The 26,639-nt window shown below is 35.3% G+C and overlaps 1 protein-coding gene across 1 annotated transcript; it reads left to right on the top strand.

Annotated features, from left to right (window-relative positions):
- Positions 1-1,008: 1,008 nt before the first annotated feature.
- MS3_00008721 (uncharacterized protein) lies at positions 1,009-26,162 on the top strand (the record flags this gene model as incomplete). Its single annotated transcript, XM_035729676.1, has 6 exons — positions 1,009-1,106; positions 5,231-5,841; positions 7,094-7,262; positions 12,140-12,332; positions 22,117-23,889; positions 25,293-26,162. The coding sequence occupies 6 exons, from the start codon at positions 1,009-1,011 to the stop codon at positions 26,160-26,162; spliced, it is 3,714 nt and encodes a 1,237-aa protein (XP_035586357.1).
- Between the last annotated feature and the right edge of the window lie 477 nt (positions 26,163-26,639).

Here is a 26,639-nt window from a genome sequence, read left to right as displayed (position 1 = left end):
GGCGTGTGAGCCAACTCTATTTAATCTGTATTTATAGTCTCACATACGCTCATATTAGAACAGTCAGGATTGATAAGCGAGCAATTAACAACGTCAATAAATGACTCAATTAAAATGAGTAGATCGGCCTGTCTGAAGGCCAGAATAAGGCATATATGCTTAACATAATAACCAACACTACAATATTCTGTCATCACACAATCCTTGGGTGCATTGTTCAGAAATTGGATGCTAAACACAGCGAAATAGACTATGCGCACAATTTTTACTGGTTAATAGTACCGAATTCCCTCTGCCGGTCAAGGCAGTCCGGGCAACTTCACGGGAGTTCTGGATGACGAAACTCAATATACTCTTAAGAACTTGTAGATCATCAACGCAGATGATCTGTGTCGGATTATTGAGGATCTTCTCGAGTTAGATGAAAATGCTGTGAACATCCAGCTGAATTCAAAGTCACTTTTCATGGTTATTGTCTAACGTAGGTTGCCTTTCCATCATATCCAGATACTACTGGCTACTTCGATGACCGCACAACACTAACGACGCTATTAGTAAAGTTAGGTTAAAGGAACAGTGTGCGGCCACTGCTGCATGGGCCGGTCCATGGTGTGAAATTAGCTGATGCACGTTTGTTGTTCTTGACTTTGACGAGGATCGGTGAAATGTTCGACATTTGGTGATCTCACTGTTGGAATTATTTGGCTGGGGCACAGTGACATCCCACTGCACTATTAATCCATATGACTTATTAATACTTCCTTTTTACCTGTCAAGTACTCCTAGGTCCGTAACTGGAGGTAATACTGATCTCCTGCTTTCAGATGTAGAAACCTATTAATCGAATGCTTCGATCCCTTCTATAGTCATTTGAACCACGGACACTGATATTACTTCGTAATTAGAACGATATGCACAATTAAGCAGCGAGTAGATATCATTACATAAAAAAACCAGTGAAACAAGAAATACAACAGGTATTCCTGAGTTTTAAAGTCATTAACTGAAATGATATTCGTTATAATTAATTGTATCCCAACATTTGCCCCACCCGCCTTTTCAAATCAAGGCGAATTTCGCAACTTGATTGATAATCGCGATCGTCGGTAAGTATCTATATGTCTCTGTGGCATATAAATATTTTCGAATTTATTGCCTCATTCATAGTTTTTACTAATATGACCGAATGTCCCAGATAATCTGAACCAAGTACATTTCAGTGGGATCGTACGTCACCATAAATTACGTACCTTAAGGTACGTACCTCGCGGGAGAAACTCGGTCCACCTTCTCTCTTGTTTTTTACTCGATGCCTAGTAACCACATATGTCTAGGGACTAAGTGGTTTCACATTATCAGCAAGTGTTTGTAGATGGCTGACTGAGCACAATGTTTTCGGGATTTCTACTCACTTCCTGTTCAGCCGCTACTGAACATTAGTCTTCGGACATAGAATAACAATGCGTTTCAGTTGTAAATAAACTGGATTCCAGGCAGTTTGCAGCCCTAGAAATTCTGTTGGTAGTTGAACAGGACTTATCAGCTGCACACTTCTTTTTGTGGTAATTGCATGTTGCAGTTTTTACGCAGTTGTGAGAAAAAAGTGCTCACTGGAGACGTGCTTATGTAATAAATTGAGTTGTGCTTAATATGATAAGTGTAGTTGTCCTTGGAGAATAGGGTCTGTAGAGCGATGCTCAATTTTATAATTTCGGAAGTCGAGTTGTGATTCAGAGTGTAGGCGCTGACAGTTTCTAACACAAGTAATATACACGCCATTCCATTTATCTAAATAAAAACTTCAGACATTCCAACCTAGAAAGCTTGCGAGACCGAAAGCTTTGTATGGTTCTGTGTTACTATTGTAACTCCAATAGTGAAATGTCTATTCGGCGAAAGTGTATGCTATTTACTTGTTCGCTTTCTAAATTTGTGGCTGTTTAAAATAGAAAGCATCCATAGGTTACTGGTATGCAAACATAAGTGTCTCCAAATCATTTCGTATCGTGGAACGACTGAGGGTGGACTGTTGAGGCTAAGCGCAAATAATGAGGGTAGAATTGGGAATCGGTCGATAAGATAGTGAGTCTTCATCAACCAGGGTGGTCGAGACATTTATTACATATACCTAAATGTTCGATTTAAACTGACGCAGAAAGAAAACGGAGAAAAGTTAGGGACATCGAATGAGAATGTGACGTTAGTCTATGATTTCACCAACTTGGTTTGGGTAGTGCTGGTTGTTTCAGACAGCTTGGTAGGCGTCCGCTCGATGGGGACGGTCACAGTTGAATGACGTGGTTCGACGTTAATCACAGTAGCTAAGATGCATCCAGTCTTTGTTTTCCCACAGGTCCTTTGTATCAAAATTATTTTGTTCATTTCGTTTCTTAAGTTTACTGAAACACAAATATTGGTATAACTGGGCATCAAATCCAACATGCGTTATATAATAGGGAAATGTAGTTGTGAATTAATTCCTTTCCAAGTCATTTCCAATATCTGGTCATTGTTTGCTACTAAGGATGTTACTACTACTCGGTATTCATCTCGATAATATCATCTCAGAGATTTGTTGTATCAACTTTATTTGATGCCGAGATCTGCCTGGTTCTTGGTATTATGGTCAAAAATTAGACCTGACAATCAAATCTTAATTCACCTGACTGGATGACCTACAAAACTGATTTCTTCAATTGTTTCTAATACCAGATCACGTTTATTTTCCATGCTAATAGTTTGTACGTAGGCAAAACGTGGCCATTAGGAGTAGATATTCGTAAGTTACTAGTACTTGACCACAGATGTTTTGGAAATATTGCTCTCATTTGCTGAGATCATCGTGTAAGTAAAAGTAAGGTTATACGCAGGGTATTAGGGAGTGATGATAAGTCAGTTGACGACGTTGTAAATCTTCATCGTCTGAGATGGTTGGGCCACGTGTTACGCATGCCTGGACACCGATTACCACGACACTCAATGCTGACTAGTGTTGGGGATGGTTAGAAGAAAGTTCGGGTGGCCAAACCAAAACGTGGCATCAATGCTTGAAGTCACTAACGTCTGGTCTGTGCCATGTTGGTAGATGTACACTACTTGTTTGGGGTCCGCGTGACTTGTAACCAATGGTTGGAGACTGGGTGACGTGGCTCAGAATCGATCACAATGGCGTAGGTGTATACACTTTCTGTCTTCCCTTAAACTAAGAGATAAAATCACTTCATATCTTTCTTTCTACCAACTAATTCTTTCTTCCTGTACTATATCGTGATATGCAATCTTTCTTTTACATATTACCACGATTGAATTAAGTACTTCTATTAACTTGGTGTTCATTTTGTTGTGTTAATGAGATATAGCAACTTGGACCGGTACATATATGTGCCTGGTCCTGTGTTGTAGCTGACTGACTGAACGCCTGACACAGACAATTAAGACCATTAAACTCCTATTTGCATTTGAGTAACTGGTGAAATTAGGGCTGTAGGGATTTGGTCCTGATAAACTCCAACCCCTCTGCTCTTCACATAAGAATGTAATTTCCCCAATTGAATGCCAGTCAAATTGTTCTGAGAGCATTAGCACGACATACATTTGATCTAATCATGTTCCATGATAAATTGTGTTGGGGGATACTGACTGGCCCATTCTCAGTCACTCGGCTACGGTAGATACACGAGAAAGACTCAAGAATCTTACATAACATTATAAATATACTAACGTTTTTCTTATTGTGATTCTTACTCCAATCCTACCGTGTTTATTTAGGATATAATTAAATACTTTTCCAAGCTGTGTTCTGATTTGAGGACTTGTCGAGTGAATTAGTGTCTGAATAATACCAACCAATAAGAGTAGTTGGGCCGGATAACGAAAGACTTAACAAAGTGAAAAAATAGTCTTACTCGCTTGATGGTATTTCAGTCTAAAAATGTGTACGTAGCTTTTTCAGGAATTGGAGTATGTCTTGCATCTCAAATATTGAGTGGTGCCATAGTGATCAAACCATACAAAACTAATGAAAAGTTGACTAGCAGAAGACGGGTTTTATACTCAGATTGTAAGTACATCAATCACATTTTCACCCTTCCCTAAGCACTAAAACCGCTACATGTTTAAGGGACCAATAAATGCCATTTCCTCACACATGTTATGCCTAGTAGATTGGACGGAATCATGGTTTATAATTATTTGGTAAAAAAACTTATAGAACCTAACATTTTACAAGCCTTGTGGATAAATGGCATATGTAAAAATATTGATTGCCTTGCTTCAGTTCTATCGAACCAGCCGGAACATTTTAGTCTGATTTTGGAATCCGTTTACACTGGCATTTCAGTAACTGCTCTTATAAAAGTATTTAAAGCAGTTGATATTTCTATCTATAGAAGTAATACAACATTCACTATTCAGGAGATACCATTAAGTTGTGGCACAAAAACTGTACCAATCGCCCCTAATTTTCAGCACTCAGTATCTGTAATTGTGGTATTCGCAAATCCCTTTTTCAATCTGAGGAAGAAATAATGTACATTTTTCTCTTGTTAATGAACCTTTGGGTAATACTAGAAACATCGTATAGTAGAGTCGGAAGTGATCTCCATTTCTATCTTTTGTTACCATGACAAGTTATACGCTTCAGTAATCATTGTTCTTATCTGAATCTGCATGGACCACTAAATTGGTGAGCTACTAAAAGTTGGTAGCTCTTGTTGATCTGACTAATTTGCACAGTGCGATTGCATATACCGTGATTATAAATTTCCAGTTTAATCCCGTATACTACACCTATGCTGACCCCGCTTGTGTGACTGCCGTAATGAGAAGCTAAATATGGGTTGCTGGATGAATTTATTTCAGGCTTTCGTTTACTCAGGCAAACAAATGGGAAGCGGCAAAGCAAGACAGAGAAGTGTGCCAACTCCATTTGCTTGGGCGTGACTCACTATTTATAGCCAGGCAAAAGTAAGCTTAATATACATGAATAGGGTAAGCGATACACATACACATAAAAAAGTCAAGGTTGTAGGTGATTAATTGACATGGTGAAAAGATGGTATTGACAATAACATGAGAAGAATAAGTTAATTGGTCTGTCCGAAAGCTAGAATAACTGGTGTGGGCGTAACATAGTACTAGATATTACAAGTTCGTGTCTTAAGTAGTGAAATCTAGTTAAATGTCATACTCCACGTAACGTCCTACTATATTATTTCCTTTGATTTTCTAGGCAATTTTTCATGGGCGCTATAAATTCACTAATAGATACCCCAGGCGGTTATTCTGTTCTTCAGAGGAATTCAGAAACTCGTCATTGTCGTTTTTGTGGGTCTGCTTACAACGATGTTTGTACAAAAGATATTCACACGTCACGTTTGGAAGATCATCATCCTGCTGAGCTCTGTGGTATTTGGCTGGGAAGATTGTATTCAAATCAGATGAAAGAGATCCGTATACATGGAGACTTCACAGCTTTGTCTGCAACTCAATCACAATGTGCTGAAACTGAAGGTAATTTTGAATCAGTAGGATCTCCGCTGATCACATTACCAAAGCGTTCCTGCGCCCCAACACGGTCACAAGTTGCGACGTTGCTTCGACATTCTGACACCACAAAAAACCAATCCACATTGAAGGATTTTTTTTCTACAATGGATATTCGTAATTCAAGTTCAGTTCAGTATACAGAACTTGAAGGTTGTCATATTAACGGGTGTTTGTTCGTAGAACATGGGAATTTGGTTTTCCAAGCTGTAAGCAAGAGGTCACATGTTCCATTTCTGCTCATCGATCAACAAATGCTGGGACCAACTAGCGACTGTGTTGCTCCAATATTTCATCGTAAGTCTCACTATAGTGACAATGCATCAACTTACCATAACATCATGACCACGAAGAATAAATGATTCGTTGAATTATGATTCTAAACATTTTGATTCTCAGTCGTCTTAATATCTTAAATATTGTTTCAGTAATCACTTTGTATTGTTACAAATAATTGTAGTTTTACTTTGTGAGTTTCTGTATGTGAAATTATTGAAGAGAAGTCACAAACTTCAAGTTATCAACATATTTGTCTGGAACATTTAGTGAGCAGGTATTGACCTCTAGATTGTTATATTAACATTACCGTTGGTTTTATAGATAACATCAACCTTCGTTTGACAAAAACCCATATTAATTAGTAGCTATAAATGTAATTCATTAGCAATCTATTTGGCATAGTTGTATCAGCGTGATTACTTTTCAGGAAAGCCTAGGTTCAAATCTCGGTACCAGATATTCACACTACGTCAGGTCTTAGAACATAGACACATATTCAGACGCCCCACAATCGTAGTGTTTCTTGACCTTAAGGCGGCATTTGACTCTGTTGATCGTGAAGTTCTGTGGCAGTGTTTGTTACTGAAAGGAGTACCAAAGAAGTACATCTTCAAACCCTAATCTTTCTGATTACTGCTTATACTCTTACTACCTCTACCACTACGGGATTCGAATCGACAACTGTATCTCTGTGCTAATGTGGTGTGGCAACTCGAACTGATGTACGTACGTACGAAGTTCTACTTTGTTACTGACTGACTGAAAGATATATAAGTAAAGATATAAATCTATTGTGCTTCTTTTGGTGATATATATATATATATATATATATATATATATATATATACATGCTTTAGCAGTAAAGGTGGGTTTGGTCTTGTCTTATTAGTCTAAACATCTATTTTTTCGACGGCTGACCCGTAGATTCGAACGAATCTTTACCTGTATTTTGTAGCTCACGGCTTAGTATACTAACTTAGGATCGGTTATTAAGTTACTTCGTGGACAGATGGCATTTGTCAATTTAGTCGTGTTAACTCCTTTAATGAAATGTAATAATGCATAGAAGACTTAATGATAAGTCGGTCCTCCATTTTTTATGCAAACCAATGAAATTTATTAAATTATCCAAAATCCATTAATGCAAGACCCATACAAACAAGATTGGTTTTTTAAAAAATAATTTTTTTTATGGTAAAGTAACGTATTTCAATTGTTCATACAATGTTTCTTAAGCATATGTACATATTTTTTGATAAATTAACATTAGAAACTAATAGAGAACGATTCCTTGACAATCCGAAACTGCATTGCTCAATTCAGCGTCCATTACCGATTTCTTCATTTCTTGAAAATGGTTCTCATTTGGGGAATTCAGATACGGTTGGACAGAAATGCTCAGCTTCACTAGTGGATAATCCTTATGTATCGACAAACAGGTAATTTTTTCATCTATATCTGTTTCTATAATATATGTGTAATTCACATTTATCGTATGAATCTATCATTTTTATTCTTCATTGGTTATCTGTTGGCGGAATTTAGATTGGATTAAAGCATGTTCCGTGTAGTATTGTGTTGGGGCAGGCTGACCGATCATTTCTTAGCCTATCAGCGCTAACGGATTCCTGGAGAATACTCTAGAATCTTCTCGTGTGAAATTATAAATATACTAACGTTTTCCTTAATTGTGATTCTTACTCCGATCCTTTTGTGTTTGGCTAGAATATAATTACGTTCTTGTTCAACAGTGTTCCGATTTGAGGACTTGTTGAGTGAAGTAAAGTGTCCAAAGAATACTGAACAATAAGAATAGCTGGGTTGTAATAATATGCTTGCGAAACCTGGCCTCTCCGAGTTGAGAATGTTAGACGACTTTCTGTGTCTATTGATTGTTGTTTCCGAAAAATTGCTGACATCCAGTGGCAATACCATGTTAGTAATGCAGAGGTTCGGCATCGTGTGTTCAGGCACAGCAACGATAATTCAATTGTTGTCACTATCTTGAAACATGGACTTCAGTGGCTTGGTTATGTTCTACGAGTGTCATCCCAGAGAATTCCACGTCGTGCATTATTTTCCGACGCTGGGACTAGTTGGAAAAGGCGGAAAGATAGTCAATGTATGACACGGTGTCGTGGTATGAAAGAAAGCTGTACATGGCTGGCTTCTATTGGTCCTTCACGACTTCTTGTTGGGGTCCGAGAGATGGTACAACACAGTGGCTAGAGATGTTTTTCAGATATGGCTCAAAATAGAATGCAGTGGCGATCCTGTTGTAACTTTCTGTAAGGACGGCCCATGGGTGAACTCAAGGAAGCTCTAAGACGCTCAGAAAGAGCCGGAGTCATTCTACCCAGTCATCTTTTGGGAGAACGTTCCAGAATCTCGACTGGTAGCTTCCTTGTTGGGCAAAAGCTTAAAAACCACTGTATGCAGATCGGATGACTGTAATGATGATTTCGCTTTTCCTAAAAACTATAAATACCTGAGAGTTTTGCACCATATTTGACACATTTTGGAATAACATTCCTTCTCGTCTTCTGTCTTCTCATTTACTACTTGGAGGGTTCTAGCGTTCAAGTGCTCAAGTTGTACGTGGTATATCAAAGAATATAAGCTCCATATAACACTTTCTTTTACTTTCTTCATAAAAAATGAACGTGACTTTTTTAGCTGGAAGAATTCTTACTGGTTGTACCTTTGCTAACTGAACTACCTCTCCCATTCTTCTTCTTCTTCTTCTTCTTCTTCTTCTTCTTCTTCTTCTTATTATTATTATTATTATTATTATTATTATTATTACGATACTATCATACACTAATTTTTGTTCGTTATCGCTCTCCTTCTTCTTATACACACTTTACATTCTCTATCTCTTCTCATTGTTGTTGTGTGGCGCATATGTATTTGGTATCCCTTTGTACCAATATTTATATGTTCAAATAAATTAATAATAAACAAAAGAGATATCATAACATTATCATTGTCATCAATTCATGTCCAAATTCGCAAAATGTTTTTGAAACAACCCACAGTTCATAGAAGATATTAGACTTGTTGGGCGAAAAGCCTAAAATATCAAGATGTTTGATTTTCGTCAACTGTTTATTATCAGGTTGAAAATCAAGTCCTATGCATACACCTATCAAGAAAGAAACATGCGAAGTAAATCCTAGTAATTGTAACATCATCTGCTTTTCTGGATGCTGTTGGCCCCGATGAAAACAGGCTGGCAAAATTGTCATTTGTCAGATTAAGATGTTTTAATAATTTATAAAGTGTTTGTAAGAAAAGTATGCTTGCTTGTAGTTGATTTTTGATCACCACGAGAAATGCACTTTTATTTCTCATCTAAATATTTGCCATTTTATCTTACTTCAGTTTGTTTATTTTTCGTCTTCTCATGCGTTTTGTAACATTCACCTTTATTGTTTATCTTTCCTACTGGTTGTCTCTATCTATTATAGAATATCCGTAACAGGTAGATAATTGGAACTGTTGTACTATTTCATCCAGCTATAGATGGTTCTATTTTGTCATCTAGTAACACTATTATATATATATCTAGTGGCTTAATAGGCGGTATCACGAATACAGGAGAACTTATCCTTAAGAATAATCATTATAAATTGGTCTATTTATTTTATTAGAAAAACTGAAGGTCAAAGTACCTAAAATCGTGTACATCTTACACGTCAGTGAACATTAAGTAAATAATCGAAGGACCGTGTTAACAGCAGTATTTAATAAACAGCATAGTCCTAACCTTTTCTCAACCTAGTTTTTTTAAAAAAAATTGTAATCATAATTATTTCGACATCAAAAGAGCTTAATACTCGACAGTGTTTTTCATTGTTCAATTTAAATTCTTTATAAAGTAAGAAACAATCGGTATTTACATATTTATACATTTAATTTTAATAAATTTCTGTTTTTTAAACCGCCCCCAAATTCCCTGGTAGGGCCGCAAATGAGGAGAGTCAGCTCTCCTTATCCAAATGCTCTCACATGACCACGCGTATACAGCCACTCTCAGGGAAATCCTACCCACTGCCCTCTTGCGACGGGGGCGTTTTTTACGAAAGTGAGAGGACAGAAAGCAAATGTCCGGTGCTTTAACCGGGTTGGCGGATACGGAGAATCCACCTAGGGGAGTAGAAAACCTTGATTCCAAACCAATGGTGTACATGGACTACAGGATTCTAAGGAAACTGTTATATCTTAGTGAAGATTACATTACGAGTAACGTCTGAGACCTATTAATGGACTAATATTATTTATATATTCTCATGGTATAAATATTTAGTAACTAAATTATGTATCTCTATATTTCCCTTGTTATAAGCTTTATTTTGACTTATATATTATTGTACGATTTACTGTTCTTAAGCTATGTTCAGTTTATTGACTACTGCCTCCCACGTCCACAGCCACTTTTCCGCTTTATTGTGTACAAATGTTATTTCCTATTGTATGGTGCGTTGCGGTCTGTTTGGTTGATATATAAACCCAGTATGTCTGAAATAAATGATTCGATTCGCATAGTGGAAGCTGATATTGGTGTTCTGGACTCAAGTGGACGAACTAGGCGAACATAGGACCAATAAGGACGATAGGCTGCTCTTACCGATCGAACGTCATTGATTTGGCACAGTGCTAAGATTGTATAAGTCGTATTTTGATTGGTGGATAAATCACGTGATAACTAGCTGGACGTAAAGTCACAACAGAAACAAATGGTGTATGAAGCAATGGTTGGTCACCGGTTACTACGGGACTGCATCTCGTGACGTTGCTCCACTACTTTGTGGATTAGACCTTCAGGTCAAAGGCTCGGGGTGTGGCCCCCTAAGAAAATTAAGTGGTTCGGTTTTAGCACCCGGATAGTATCCTAACCCTCACAAACATCGAATGATTTATGTGGCGCATATATGTTTGGTGCTTCCTTGTACCAATGTTTATGTGTTTAAATAAATCAATGATTAGTTATTGCAAACCGAACCTTTGCAGTAGCGTTTTGATTTTTCTAAAAATCAAATCATATTATCTCTGGATTTCTTAATTTATCAAATGTACCTCATATTTTAACTTCATTTCATATACAATATTAAGCCAATTGTTTCTATTTTTATTGTGATATGTTTCTTGGTAAGCCTTCTATCATACGTATATGACATCTACATGTGTTACAAATGAACTTTTTATATGAATATTCATCAAGATTAGAACGAATAGTTTGACAGAAATAGGGCGCCGAGTATAGAGAAGTCATTATATGTGAAAATTATATTTGAAATAATTTCAGCGATTGGAATTATGTAATTTTCAATTGCTGAGATTATTTCAAATATAATTTTCACATATAATGACCTTTTATAATTTGTTACGAAATACTTTTGAAGGTTATTCGGTGAATGGATGTAGTGATAATCTATCACTTGATAATATTCCATGTTACGATTATTACTTAGTGGTAAGTGCAAATTATTAACGTCAGCTTCTAATAGAAAAAATGTCAAGTGACAAAATAGCCCTCTGATAGAAGTGTTTTTCTGTAATAAGAATAAAATGATTATACACTAAGTATCACAAATTATTGGACTATATCAATTTTATGAGTCACTCACTGTTCGATGGATTAAAACTCTGCTGTTAGGCTTAATTCTGCTCCTGTTTTGTCAACATGGTCTATGGGAGGAAACTAATTGGTCAGACTAGGTATTTTTATTGAGGTCATGAATCGACCAGTCTTAAACCATAATTGAAAACCCTGAAACACTGGTCAATAGTTTCGTTCTAGCACGGGATTCTTCAGCGGTGCGCACCATCGATCCCACCAGCGGGGCTTGAACCCAGGACCTTGGGTCTTGCGCGGTTGCTTAACCTCTCCCCCAATTAATGATTTAGGCCTATTTGTCGCTTCTGAAATAACCCCCAAGTTTTCGTTCTTGTTGTTATCATATAGCGTTTAACGATACTATGTAGTGGTGGCTATAAAATTCTCCTTCCTATTTCTTCGTGTAGCATTTTACCCCACTCGTCTTAACTAAAATCGTCAATTCTATAGTAGCGTTTCTTATTTTATCACTTAGTGGTGTGAAGTAGAATGTTTTGGGGCGCATCGATTCAATCAAAGTTCTATTTGTACATTTTATTGAATGCAAAATAATGTGAAAAACAAATGAGACTGAATTTTTGATATTCATTAACATACTATCCAGTGCTATTTACTGCGGCCAAGATTAATTTTTTTTAGTTATTGATAAATATTAACCTGTGGTATCTGAAACTTAAAAATTGGTTAATTTTGTAGGTACCCTGAAGATGTCAAACCTCGTCTTCCACCACCACCTTTAAGATTGTCATGGCCGTTAGTCACTTTACGTCGTTTCGGCTTCTATGGCAATAGTTTGTTTAAAGTGGAAACAGGTAGACGGGCTCCACGCGGTGAAGGACTGTACTTATTTCGTATTAAACATTTACGAGAATTCAGAAAGTCATTTGAGGTTAGTTTCGGGGTTTTTTATTGTTAAAGTTTATTTTTTATGTTTTCATTGAATGAAAAAGACCATAACTACGAAAAATTAATTTTAAGCATGTAATGACTTGATGAAATACTAGTAATGATATTTACTATTATTGCAGACACAACCGTCATTTCCTAACATATAACCGAAACAAAGATTGGCACTGCTCGATTCATGGAAAAACAGTGAGACTGCAGATAAATAGTTTGTTATGCACCAACCGCTGATTCATAACTGATTAGAACTGCTTAGAAAATTGGTGAGATATATATCATTTGATTACCTAGCTAGTAATCCAATTCAAGTACAATCCAACCGGGGCACCACTTGATATTGATCGACCAGTAATTTAATGTATGCATACAATCTACAATATCACTAGGTCAAGTTGATTTGACCAACATGTACAACTAAATTATTTAGGAAACGTACCGATATTAATGTTAAGTTTATTACGTTCTCTATTAGATGACGGCTGATGCAGTATATAGCTGTCGTGAATGAAACGCGTAGAACCATCAGTTGTAAAACAACAAAGAAGGAAAAGTGCTCATTAAGTGTCAAATTGTACAGAAAAGCGGGGTATTTATGGTTTTTAGTATACGCTGTACCATCATAATCCACAAACAAGAAGTTATACGATTGTCCAAACACATCATGACACGTTGATATTCTAAAACGTTCTATCGGGTTCTTGTTGGATGTCATCTCTTTGCGTCCGTACTTTTATCTTTATGAATTTGTTTCGTATCCTTAATACATGTTCCGAAGGCTCCTCGCACTTCATACAAAACTCCCCATTCTTTGTACAATTATCCCTCGTTCCCATCAATTTCGACCCTGGTTTGTCAAATACTCTTCCCTTACGTCGAAATCGCGAATATAACTACTTCTAAGTGGCCATTCACCTTTTTGGGTGGTAGTATAGCGCTGAAATTCATTCGAATGCTTCTGCAAACATGACTTTGGTTAGTGAGTTTTCGTCTGGCACAAAAAGGGTTGGAGTTTGTTCTGTTAGGTGTTAAGAACATAGTGATTGATTGACTGGACGTCCCCACGTCTCTCCCTTTATTCAGTACTCTCTTGATATCCATGAAGCGTTCAACTTATCCTTTAGACTGAGGATGATAGGGTGGACAGCTTGAGTTATTCCATTCACATCACAGAGTTGTTTGCACTATCAAACAAAGCAGACAACTTTTTTATGTTTTGTTCGGCTGTATATTTTGACACTATATTTTTTGGTCACTTTGTAAATGAATCCAAAGTAATTAGTAACATTTTTCTTTGAACTGAACCAGCGAAATCTGTATGAAGCCTCCTACAGGGTCTAACAGGTTTGGGTCATTGCTGGGGTTCAGATTTCGAACGGTTTTTAACAACTTGATGGCAGAATGAACGGTCATGAGATTTTACGTCAATATCTCTGTCCATCGAAAGCCAATAAGCGTAGGATCAAGCCAACTATTTCATCTTATTAATCCTAGGGTAATCACTGTGAAGTTGCTTGGGAACTTTTTGGCGCAGTAATTCTGAGATAGTAGTTCGGTCGATCACAACATAGCACATGAGCCGAAAACCATCAGTGAGTGAAATCGACGAAAGTATTGCAAAGTTCTCTTTGAAAGCGACTTTTCGACCATCTAGTAAAAAGATAACCTTTAACTTCTCTTAAGATCTTGTCATTTTCAGTGGTTTCTATGATAGCTGTGAAGGTAACCGATAGTCCATCGATTACATCATCCAGTATGCGACGAACTTCTTTTTCGGTTTCTTTGTTTACCGCGACAATGTCTTCTGAAGTTTTTGTCTGAAAATCTATCAATCTAGACAAGGCACCAGCTTGTTCAAAAGTTGTAGTCACGTGGTACTTGATCTTAAAGTCGTAGACCAGAAGTGTGGTTCTCTATCGTTGTAGCCAGTTAACCGTGTGAACAGGGAATCCCTTCTTTGACCTAAATACAACAAGTAATGGTTTGTAGTCTGTTAATAGAGTGAATTGCGTTAGGGAGATCCAGAAAACTCCCGGAAAAAACCAAGAAAGGCTCTGAAAACTCTGAGAAGCATCTTATCCAATCAACGTTCACTAGAAGTTTTGCCAGAAACATCAATAAAGTGAAAAGTCACATATAGAGTTTCTGATTGGATGATTACTTATACTGCTACTATGTTTAGTAGCATTCCATAATTTTCGGGAGACCCAAGCACATCTAAAATACTATAAAAACCCTACATTTTCTGTACAAAAACGAACCTTTGGAGTAAAGTGTTTCTCACATATTTCTCGCCTTTTCTCTCGTGTTCACACCGCTGTGTAAATCTAGCCTGGGGTTTACTAGAAGAGCTTAGGAACAAGTCTAGCGTTCAGTTAGCAAGACTTATCGAATTGCCGATCAAATATTACCTTGTAAAACCTTTTTACGTCGAAGATAATCGGTAAAGCCTCTTTCTTAGTTTGCCATATATATATATATATATATATATATATATATATATATATATATATATATATATATATATAATTGCAACGTCATCATCATTACTACTGAATCGATACTCGGAAACCGAAACTGAAAAATAGCAGGATTTGTCTCGTTTTTTAATTCTTTTGAAGGTATGAAATACATTAGTTACAACTATACAGATAGACATACATTTTCGTTAAATAACTAAAAACAATCATATACATATATAAACCTACACTATTTCCATTTAAGCTAAGCTAAAAATAATTTCTATCATAATACATTAAAGTTGTAAAATACTATTTTAAGCTTTGTAGTTTGGTTGAATGATTAGAATAGTAAATCATTCTCATTGAACAAACTATACTACTTTTTTTCGGGGGGGGGCGAGGTGAGGTAGACATGATTTCACCGTCCCATTTTAGATCCCATGTTTGTGTTGACCAACATAAATCGATTTACATTTAACTAACTTTTAATATGTACAAATCATATTTGGTTTGTGTCATGAATATTTGTTAAGTAAGGACAACTGTTAATTTATTGTTAAAGCACACACATGGTTTCAGCTATTCGAGTTGAAAGTCCAAATATCATAATTCCTAATTCTGTTTGAGTTACCGGATAGTGTTCCTGGTTTTCATATACAGTTTAGCATTAGGTCGAGTTTACACTTAGTGAGTTATACAATTTGATTTGAATCCAATAGTCTCTTTATATGTCAGATAATCTATTTGTGAACGAATATGAGGTAACACTGAAACTATTGCCCTCCTTACTTGACCTACTAACTTGGCGGATATCATAAAAAGTTCTAAATTTTTGTATAAACATTGATGATGGACCTATAGTGATTCTTTGTCGAGTTTTAGAGTTTCAATAGTTTTAACAGCATTGGATTTAATCCCATTTCAATGCTTTTATTACTGAGAAGATAATGCCGGCATCCAATGGTGTTAATCTCTAACTTCAACCAATCCACGAAGTTGCGCCACCGGCTCAGTGGTCTAGTTGGTTAAGCGCTTGGCGTGAGACTAATAGGTCCTGGGTTCGAATGTCGCGGGCTGCGGGATCGTGGATGGGCACTGCTGAGGAGTCCCATACTAGAACTATGAATTGTCTAGAAATGTTTTCGCTCTTAGCTGACAATAGTCAAATAAGCGAATAACAATTTGTTTTTTAGATAAACAGTATCAAATATTATGGATGCCTGTGATGAACTTGAGTTAGTTTAAAATATGCGAATTTCCACTGCATTCGACTTTTTATTATTTTGTATATCGATACATCCTCATACTTTTGTAGAATATTGTCAATGTAGGATTAGAGTTCCTTCAGTAGTGTAAGTTATTTCACTTTGCTTTGTTTTAATATAATGCGTTTCTTAGGTGTTTTTCAATGCAATTAGACAGTGTGAGTGAACTAATATTTCATTATATAACACATACATACGTGCACACATACACACACAAATTTTTATGATGATTACATTACCGCTATTGTTTTCAATACTTTGTTGTATCCATAGGATAATATGATTCATGTCTAGATAAGAACGAAACCAATCATAACACTAGAATGTGATTTACTTTCATCTAATCGATTCTCCTTTTCCCCATAGTTGTTATGATTAAACTTACAACTAGATTATAATATACTTAGCAGCAATAAAATATCATTAGATATTCATATCTGTTTATAATTCATAGTGACTTTCAATTTGACCCTTTTTATTTATTTTATAAAATGTATGTCTGTATAAAATATAGAGAGTAGATTGCTAACCACAATTTAATAGAGATACATCATGTAGGTAATTGATTATGAACCTTTAAAAATTCTGTTTTTAGTATATTCAAGGTCAAATCGGTCTATCTCTATTGGCCTATATTAACCTCTTGACTAAATATTCTATTATGATCCATGATCTTGTTTATAAAATGTTCTTTGATTAGTGGTTACTACTATTAATACAAGGAATAAAAAAGTAATGATCCTCATTAACACAGATTATTTATTCCATTGCCAACAATTCAAATATTACGTAATCAAATTTTTTGTATCATAATAATATTGAATAAAGAGATTATTACTGTTTTAGGTTGGTTAACTCTGTCATGAGGCTCATATAAAATGAATTATAATAGATGTACAATGATTTATAAGCAAAAACACTTACTTGTACTTTTGTAAAACCCCTGTTTGCTTCAAGTCGAGAATATTTATCACTATAAGTACAATATGTACTTAGCTCCAGTGTTGAGTGTGATTATGAATGTATAGCTTTATCACCGATTATTGTATTTGGCCGCCAAATGCCCTGGTATTGTCGAGGGTGAAGAGAGACAGCTCTCCCTCTTGAAATACTCTCATATGACCACGTGTATACAGCCACTTCCAGGGAAGTCGTACTCATTGCCTTTTTGCGGCAGGGATGTTGTTTACGAAGTTGAGAGGACAAAAAGCGAATGTCCGATGGTTTAACCAAGTTGGTGGATACGAAGATTCCACCTAGGGTAGTTGGAATACCCTGATTCCAAACCAATGGTGTACATGGGCTCCAGGATTCCAAGGAAACAAATGGTGTATGAAGTAATCGTTGGTCATCGGCCATCATGGGATCGCATTTCATGACGTTACTACTTCACTGCCTTGTGGGTTAGACCTCTAAGTCAAAGGTTCGGGGTGTTGCCCTCTAAGAAAATCACCTGCTTCTGTTTTGGCACCCGGACAGTATCCCAGCACACACACAAATCAAGTGACTTGTGTTATGCATATGTATTCGGTGCCCGTTCGTACCAATATTTATGTGTTCAAATAAATAAATAAAGTATTTGGAAGTTAATATTTAAGCTTACAAAATAGTTGAAATACCATCAACTTTACATTGGTTCGTTATTAACTGTCAATTTGAAATTATCTTATCTCATCTTTAATTTCTCCTTTATTAACTTCAATTCAAACTAGTAGTTGATCGTTTCTACTTGTTATTCAACGAATAGAATTCCAAAACCAAATAGAAAACAAAGATGCTTATTAACCTTATTTACAATAGAGCATAAATATAAGCAAATTATATATTGTTTTTTTTTTTAAAAAAAAAAAACCCATTTTCATCATGATTGTAAGAATAATAAGTAGCATGTTAACACGAAACAAAAATAATCTTTCGATCTATAGAATAGAGGTCAAAAATTCCGAAAATAAATAATTATAATAAACAACAACAACAACAAATAATCATTTAATAAGTAGTATGCAAATAATCCGTTTAATTATACAAGAAATAAACAAAGTGTAGAACTATTTAATCAGTTCATTTATTCTCCGATTAAAGAAGGAGGTTTTCCATGATGGTCTAGCTTCAATTGACTCATGACCTCAACTATTGAAATAATAGTAATAACTTTTCGATTATTTTATTATTATTTTAACACATAGATATTGGTACAAGGAGGCACCAAATAGACATGCACCATGTAAATCATTCGACATGTGTGAGGGCTGTGATACTGCCTGGCTGCCCGAACCAAAGCAGGTGGTTTTCTTAGGGGGCCACTCCCCGAGCCTTCGACCTGAAGGTCTGATCCACAAGGCAGTGGAGCATCGTCAGGAGATGCAGTCCCATGGAAGCGGGTGACCAACAATTGGTTCATACGCCATTTGTTCCCGCATGATACTGGAGCCCATGTGCACCATTTGTTTGGGATCTGGTTAAAGAGCCGGACATTCGCTTTTCGTCCTCTGATTTTCGTAAACAACACCCGTGGTGCGAGAAGGCAGTGAGTAGGACTTCCCTGGTAGAGGCTATAAACGCGTGGCCATGTGAGAGCATTTGGAGAGGGAGAGCTGACTCTCCCCACTCTCGGCCGTACCAGGGCATTTGCGGGCATATTACTAACATGATTGAATTTTCTAACATTTCTATAATTGAACTTTATCATCATTAATTAGATTGTCTTAGCTAAGGGTAATTATTTATTCAATAGATCATCAGTAGTATATCTTGGTTATTTATCATGTCATAAGAGATTTCATGAAACTTTCACAAGTTTCCTGAAAAAGTCGACAAATTAAGACTATAATCTCATAGCCCACAAATGCCCTAGTACGGCCGAGAGTGGGCCACATGCATACAACCACTGCCAGGGAAGTCCTACTCACTGCCTTCTCGCGGCATTACTGTTGTTTACGAAATCAAGAGGATGAGAAACGAAAGTCCGACGCTTTAACCAGGTTGATGGATATGGTGGTATCACTTAGGGGAGTCGGAAAACCCTGATTCCAAATTAATGGTGTACATGGGCTCCAGTATCTTGAAGGAAGAAATGGCGTATGAACCTATTGTTGGTTACCGGCTACCATGGTACTGTATCTCCTTACGATGCTCCACTGCCTTACGGATTAGGCCTTCAGGTCAAAGGTTGCAGGTGTGCCCCCCTAAGAAAACAACCTACTTCGGTTTTGGCATCTGGACTGTATCCCGGCCCTCACGTAAATGGAATGATAGAATCCACATTGGAAAAAAAGAAGCTTAACACAAATTTGCTTTTACATTCATATCACTATGACTATATGATTCTACAAAAAACTTTTTCTTAAAGATCCTAAGTAATTTTATGACTCAGTAAACATATTCTAAACAAAACTACTTATAATGATGAATTTTATGCAGAATTGCCGTTTAAACTTTCTATAAAAACCAAAAATCGCTATTCCAATTAGTTCTTTATATTCGTCATAGACTCTGTACTCATTTTTATTCTACTTCATTGTTAACATTTGCTTACAATGAGGAATTTCGTTACTTTATTTGTTACCATTAGTTAGTTATAAGTTAATATTGAATCTGTTGTATATGGTTGGAACCATTGGGATTCATATCATCAAACTGATCCTATGGGTTCATGAAAAATTGTTGAATAACTTTTTAATTTGGATGGTGGGGGTAATAAACTTTATACTTTCATCTGATATTTCATTGGAAAAATCTATGCCATTTAAAAATAATCAGTTACTGTGTAGTGCTATCGTCAGGATATTTATTTTTTTAACCTAACTATTACTATTATATGTAGGGTATGAAAATAAGGAAGAAGATTTATAACTTGTGTAAAGTTTTATTAGTTAATTACTTTTTGTCCCTACACTAATTTACATGCCACTTTTCATACACAAATTGCCCATGCTTCTATTCATATGACTTGTGCATTATGTCTAGTCTTATATTTAATTCAAATAAATAACCATCTCCGAAGTGAACTTTATTGTTATTTTCCACTGATTCACATGATAGTGTATCGACAAGATGATGGGAAAACAAAAAGAAAGACAGAAAGAGGTCTACATATATCATTTAGACATTTCAGTAAATTGATTAGTTTGTTGGATATGCCTAATAGGAAATTATTTATTAAACATCGGGATTTAAATTTTCTTATTTCCTTGGTTAGCTACTACATCTTATCATGAAATTTATTAATGAAAACTTCCCAATCAGCAGTTATAACTGATATGATAATTTAACCTGAAGGTTAATAGCGTATCATAGATTGTACTGTAATTCACGTGGTTTTCTACCATATTTACTGCCTCTAAGCGATAGTCGTGTTTGATTTTCGTAATAAACCAACTAAAGTCTACTGTCTGGAATAATTGTTCTTGGTGGTTCTTCCATGACAGCCTTGTCTGTTTCCGGTCCTTACTTGAGATACAGCTGTCCTCCATGCACGACTTTACACTGTAGTCCGTCGTATGAGTCCGGAATAATGTTGACAACCTTCTCAGGAACTCCACAGTGTCGAAGGAGTTTACATAATGTTCTCCTATATACACTGTCAAATGCCTTCTCATATTTAATAAAGTTGATGTATAGTAACGAGTTCCATTCAACTAATTGTTCGATGATGATCTGTAATGTCGTAATTTGGTCTGTGCACGACCGATCCTTACGGAATCCAGTCTGTTGATCTCGAATGTGGTTAAATCTACTTTCATATTAATCAAATCCTTCGGATAAATACTTTTAACCAAAGACAATTTCTGCCATTATTTTGTTATAAACATATTCAAAAATAAACTGCTTAGTGATATGATTCAATCGAAAAACTTTTTAATTACTGATCTATTTATCACACTTGATCATGCGATGACTACAGAAATCACTCTCAAATACAGGGCATAATTAGTCATCACTGTTTATTTAGTATGGCTTACAACAATTGTCTCTCACTGTCTGATTCTAGTGTTGCCATTTTCGTGGATCCTTAGCTGCATCTTTTATGCGGTTCAGCAGCATTCTGTTGGAAACGTTTTCCGGTACTAACAGTAGTGTGATACCTCTGTATTCCTCACTTTTCTCAGATTTCCTTTCTTTAGTATCTTGATGAGGTGTCCTTCTTTTCAGTCCGTCGGCACTTGTTCCTCCTCCCAAATCTCGAATAGAACGTCAATTATGTTTGAAGTTACTTCAATGTCTGACATCAGAGCTTCAGCTGGTATATTCTCAAGTGCTGCTGCTTTCCTACTCTTGCTTTGTCTGATTGCTATCCTGATCTCTTCGATCGTTTGGTGGAGTGAGAACTATAGGAAGATCTGTGTTTGTTGCTTCGTTGTCCACTGGATTCACTGGAGCTGGTCTATTCACGAGTTCCTCAAAATACTCTACCCATCTGTTCCTCTGTTCTTGAATTTCAGTGGTTGACCTGCCTCCCTGCTAGTTTCTTCGTTGTATCATATATTTGTTTCATATTTCGTTCTCTTGGAGCTTGTTCTGCCGTCGTTGCTAGTTGTCCCTCGTATTTCTGGTTGTCAGCTTTAATGTTCTTCTTCACTTAAACCGATGTACATAGGCATAAGTACTAGGCTCTACGTTGTAGCTGACTGATTAACTTTAGAATCAACGATTAACAATTCTTCTGTAGATTACACTATTATCACATGTTTATTGTTATATATTTTAAACAGTAGACATTCAAAATCTGTTCTAAGCATTGATGGCTAAATAATAAATTAACACATTCACCGGGTATTTAGGTATGAGTCATACGCTAAATGTAAGTATTAATGATACTTCTTGGTTGCCCAAACCGGAGTCAGTGGACTAGGTTTCGAATCTTGAACCTAGTTTGTTGAAATTGTAACGTCTTAACTAATAAACCACCACAACACTTGCTGGTAGGCTACACTAATCCCTTTTTCATTGTTACCTAATAAAGTTATTTCATTAAAAATGTACTTTTATTGGTGTATTAATGATTGTTTGCTGTTTTTCTTTTAATCATACATTCGTTAAACAGACATGTGTTCATCAACATAGAGATAATCTATCCGTTCATCAATTATCAACATCGATTTCTGAAAGTCGTTCATTACAACGAAGTAATAATAATAATAATGGAAAATTATCATTCATTATGCCATTTAACAAAATCTTCCATAAACAATCATCAATATCATTAAGTACTACGCCTATATTAAATGATTCAATCAATGAAAAAATAGATCGTAATCAATTCAACGGAAGAAATGATCATAAAAACATAATTGATAATCATGATCCATTACATCATTATCATAGATCATATCCGCCAGTTTTAACAGAACGTAATAATTTAGCTTTTTCATTTGATGATACAGAAATTGATCTTCTTCATAATCAAACTATAAAATTAATGAATAATCATCATAATAATAAGAAGAATAAGAAAATTCAACAAAAACAAGAACATCATGATCGTGTATCATCAAATTGTTTACATTGGCTTCAATTACAGAATTCATCAAATCATTTTAGTAATAATGAAAATAATCAACATGATAATCATACAAACAATGATCATGGTAATAAGCTACAAAATAGTTTTAAATATTCTTGTCCACAATTAACTGATATTGCATCAATGAATCTAATTAACTGTAATGAAGATGATGATAATGATGATGATGCTACAGCTACTAGAAGCAATATTAGTCATCAATGTCATCATGTCGGTAGAGGATGTTGTCAACGTAGTGGTGGTAGTTATTTTTCTGTTCATCAATCAAATAATCATCAGTCACATTGTCTTAATAAAGACACAAAAAATGATACAATTGTTGATATGGATGAGTGTATTGTTAAAGTTGATGAAGATGATGAAATATCTAATCTACCTGAAGCACCTTTACCACCTTTATATAACAATTCATTATCTTATTGTGATATCATACAAGAACAAGGTGTATGTTATCAACGAATTTATGATAATTTAATTGCTGTCAATAATGGAATGAATGACACTACTTCTAATAATGATAACGATAATTGTTGTTGTAGTACAATAAGGCGTTCATTGCCATCAATGACAACGCCAACAACACCCACAGTTTGTTTCCCTCATCAACTATCTAACGAATACGGTGATAATAATAATAATAATAATAATGTGGCAGAAATTGATAAAAAGACCAGTGTAGATGGGCAAACACAAATTGACGGGGTTGGTCCTGTAGTATTAGCATTAGAAAGAGGTGATTCAACGCCATCTTTTGGAGAACAAAAATTAGCACATATCAATGATTGTAACAATCCACCTCCTCAGTTAAAAAAATCATTGTCATCAGATATAAATCTACCAGAAATGATCGATAAACCTAGTTCAATTATATCAAACAATTCTACAACAACAACTAATGGTGATAATAATAATAATAACTCGAAAGAACATGATGTAATGAGAAAGTTTAGAAACAAATCTCAAACATTAATTCTACCAAGATTGCCATCAATATCAACATCATCCAAAATCTACTTACATTCAAGACATGCTAGTCTACCAAATCCAAATACATGTAGTAATACTGTTATCATTGGTGATGGTATTAGCCGTCGTGAACATAGTTATGCTAACACTGGTACTAATCATAATCGACAAGAAAATATGCCATTTCGTGTAAATAAAAAGATTCCATCTGATTATTTATGTAAGATACATCGTAATCTTAGTAATTCTTCAGACAGAAAGAATTCTGACATGCTAGATATGATTACTGAGTATTCACCGTATTATAATTTGTCGACAAGTCCTCAGGTAAGTTCATCTCCAGTTCTATTCGAACCTTTTATATCATATGTACCTAGTTAAAGTCAGGATTTCTAAGTGTTAACTTGTAAATTACTTCAATCAATTTCAATTTATGATATTCCCAGGCAGATGGACAAAAAAGAAATCAAACAAAAGGGTGAAAATGACAATACCCATAGCGACGGGAATATAAACAGTTTAGATGTAGGAAATAACTTCATGTAACATAAAATATGAGATGATACGTTACTGAACATTTAGTAGAGAATAAATAATTTGACCTACAGCAGTCAGTTGATTTTCAATTACATCATCCAAAGATTCTAATTTTAGTGTTACAGTATTGTTATAACTTGTGACCGCCGATTAGAGAGCAGTGAGTTATCGATCGGGGCAATGACGCATAAACCCGTATGGGCAGCTTAGAGTTCTGATTGGTCCTGCTTTCCGCCTAGCCCAGCCAGTTAAGTCCAGAACACAAGTTTCAGCCTCTGCGATATGAATCATTATATTTCAAACATACTTTGTTTATATACCAATCAAGCAGACCACAACGTACCAATAAAATATGAAACAACATTTGTACAAGAATTAGCCAGATGTGGCTGTGAATGAAGGAGGTAGTAATTAATATACTGGGTATAACTCAAGAATGGTAAAACGTATAATAATAGTTTATGGGTCAATATAAAGCTTATAATAAAAGGAATATGAATATGCATAGTTTAGTTAATTAATAATCATACAATAGAAATATACGTTTACTATTGGTCCATCAATAGATCCCAAAGTTACCATTCATAATGTTTCTCGGGACCTAACAAGTATCCGAACCTGAAATCTTGCTAGGTGTATTACAGCTCAGATCGATTTTCGTCAACTCCATCAAACATATTCAGTGTTTCGAGCATACCTACTATTGAAAACTAACGAAGTATATTTTATGCTAAATAACGTGAATGGCTTTAAAAAAATATATAAGATAGATTTTTCGTACACAACTAGAAATATGAAATATTCCTTCATGAATTATTAATTCGTTTTAATAGTACATTCATCAGTTGTTTGGAGGATCTTTACATTACATTGTCCATTGACTTAGATTTACTACTCACAATTATAGGATAGAATCTTTATCACTACGTTTTCTGGTTAAGGAACTAAGTTGTCCATAATAGGAGTGTTTCAACATCGTGGAATGAGTCGATAGTTGTTCCTATCTTTAAATAGGATTCACATCGTTTCTGCAACAACTATAGAGGGATAAATGTGCTTCCGACTGTGTCTAAACTATTGGCTCCCGTCACACTGTGTTAATGTGTTAAATTGTATTTTAGTTTAACTGATAAATAAGTGGTGATATTTTTAAAGTTTTATTTATTCACGAATGACTTTATTTTTTATGTCAGACTTTAACTCAAATCCAATGTACTGGTCTGTGCACTTCTCAAACAATTACTTCATCGCTACCTGGAGAAAATAATCAAAAGTGTATTCATTCATCTAGTGTTTCGTGTTTACCTACTGATTTCACATCCAACTGTACATCTTTATCTTCTGCAAATCATCCCGTTTCAGGGGATAATATAAATCGTATATCATATTGCAGTTCATATTCAAAAGAATCACCTATTCAGACTGCTCGTAATCAACCCTCACCATCAGTAGCATCATCGTCTGTAACAATAAGTACTAATATTTCTGTTACTACTACTGCTACTACTACTACTTCTCCCTCAATAACAACATCTACCACTACCACTGTTCCATGTAGGATAGGTAACTTAGGCTGTCATAACAATTTTGAAAAGCCCACAAGTATGTTGCACTATGCAACATTAGACTTTGGTATCATGACTCCAGAAACATCCCATTACAGGAATGAAAGTTATCCCGATATGAATACTGTTCGTTGGAATAACAATATCCACGACATGGATAATACACATACCGGTTCTACTCGCAATCAGAAAAGTTGCAGTATGGACAACACTGTTACTAATGCCAATAACCATAACAATAATAATAATAATCACAGTAATCTCAATGATAATTATTCTTCACGTATTTACGGGACTCTTACAGACACTTTACATTCACATTTAATAGAATCTCCTTGTCATCACCATTTTTCTGGACATACTGTATCTAGTAATAACAGTGCAAACTGTGAAGATATGATTCGTGATGAAACAGATTCTGATTTACCGTCAAATTATGTTGCTATCTGTCAATTACAAACATTAGCAATGCGAGCCGTTTTAAGTGCAACCACATAATTATCTAGGAAATATTTATTGTTATAGTTTTACTACTTATTTTCACAAATAAGTAGTTAAAAATGAAATAACTACAATTTTGCATCTCATATTATGGTTCATTGTTATTTTCTTTTTTTTTCTCTCTACAAAACAATGCATTTTATAATTTGTACACCATGACAACATTTTAAATCTTAATGTAATTGGATTAGGTTTGGCTTCCTTTTCTTTATTTTTTTTCGAATGAATGTATATTAAAATGAGAGTATCTACTTGTTAATCTATCTCTGATCAACCATATGAAATTGTTCATTTCAATTTTGTATTAGGTAAACAATTCCTACGTTAATCCTAGATCTCAATTCCTTATCTTCTACTATGAAACACATCCATCCATTTATGATAATAATAATACCTTTATTGATAATTATAATATTCCCAGTTATACTAGAAATGTTTTGTTATCTTTTAGGTGTTTGGTTTCTTTCTTCTCTC

This window comes from Schistosoma haematobium, chromosome 6, assembly GCF_000699445.3.
Source record: "Schistosoma haematobium chromosome 6, whole genome shotgun sequence".
Taxonomy (NCBI): domain Eukaryota; kingdom Metazoa; phylum Platyhelminthes; class Trematoda; order Strigeidida; family Schistosomatidae; genus Schistosoma; species Schistosoma haematobium.
The sequence above is the reverse complement of the archived record's forward strand: the minus strand, read 5'-3'. Positions and strand labels throughout refer to the sequence as shown.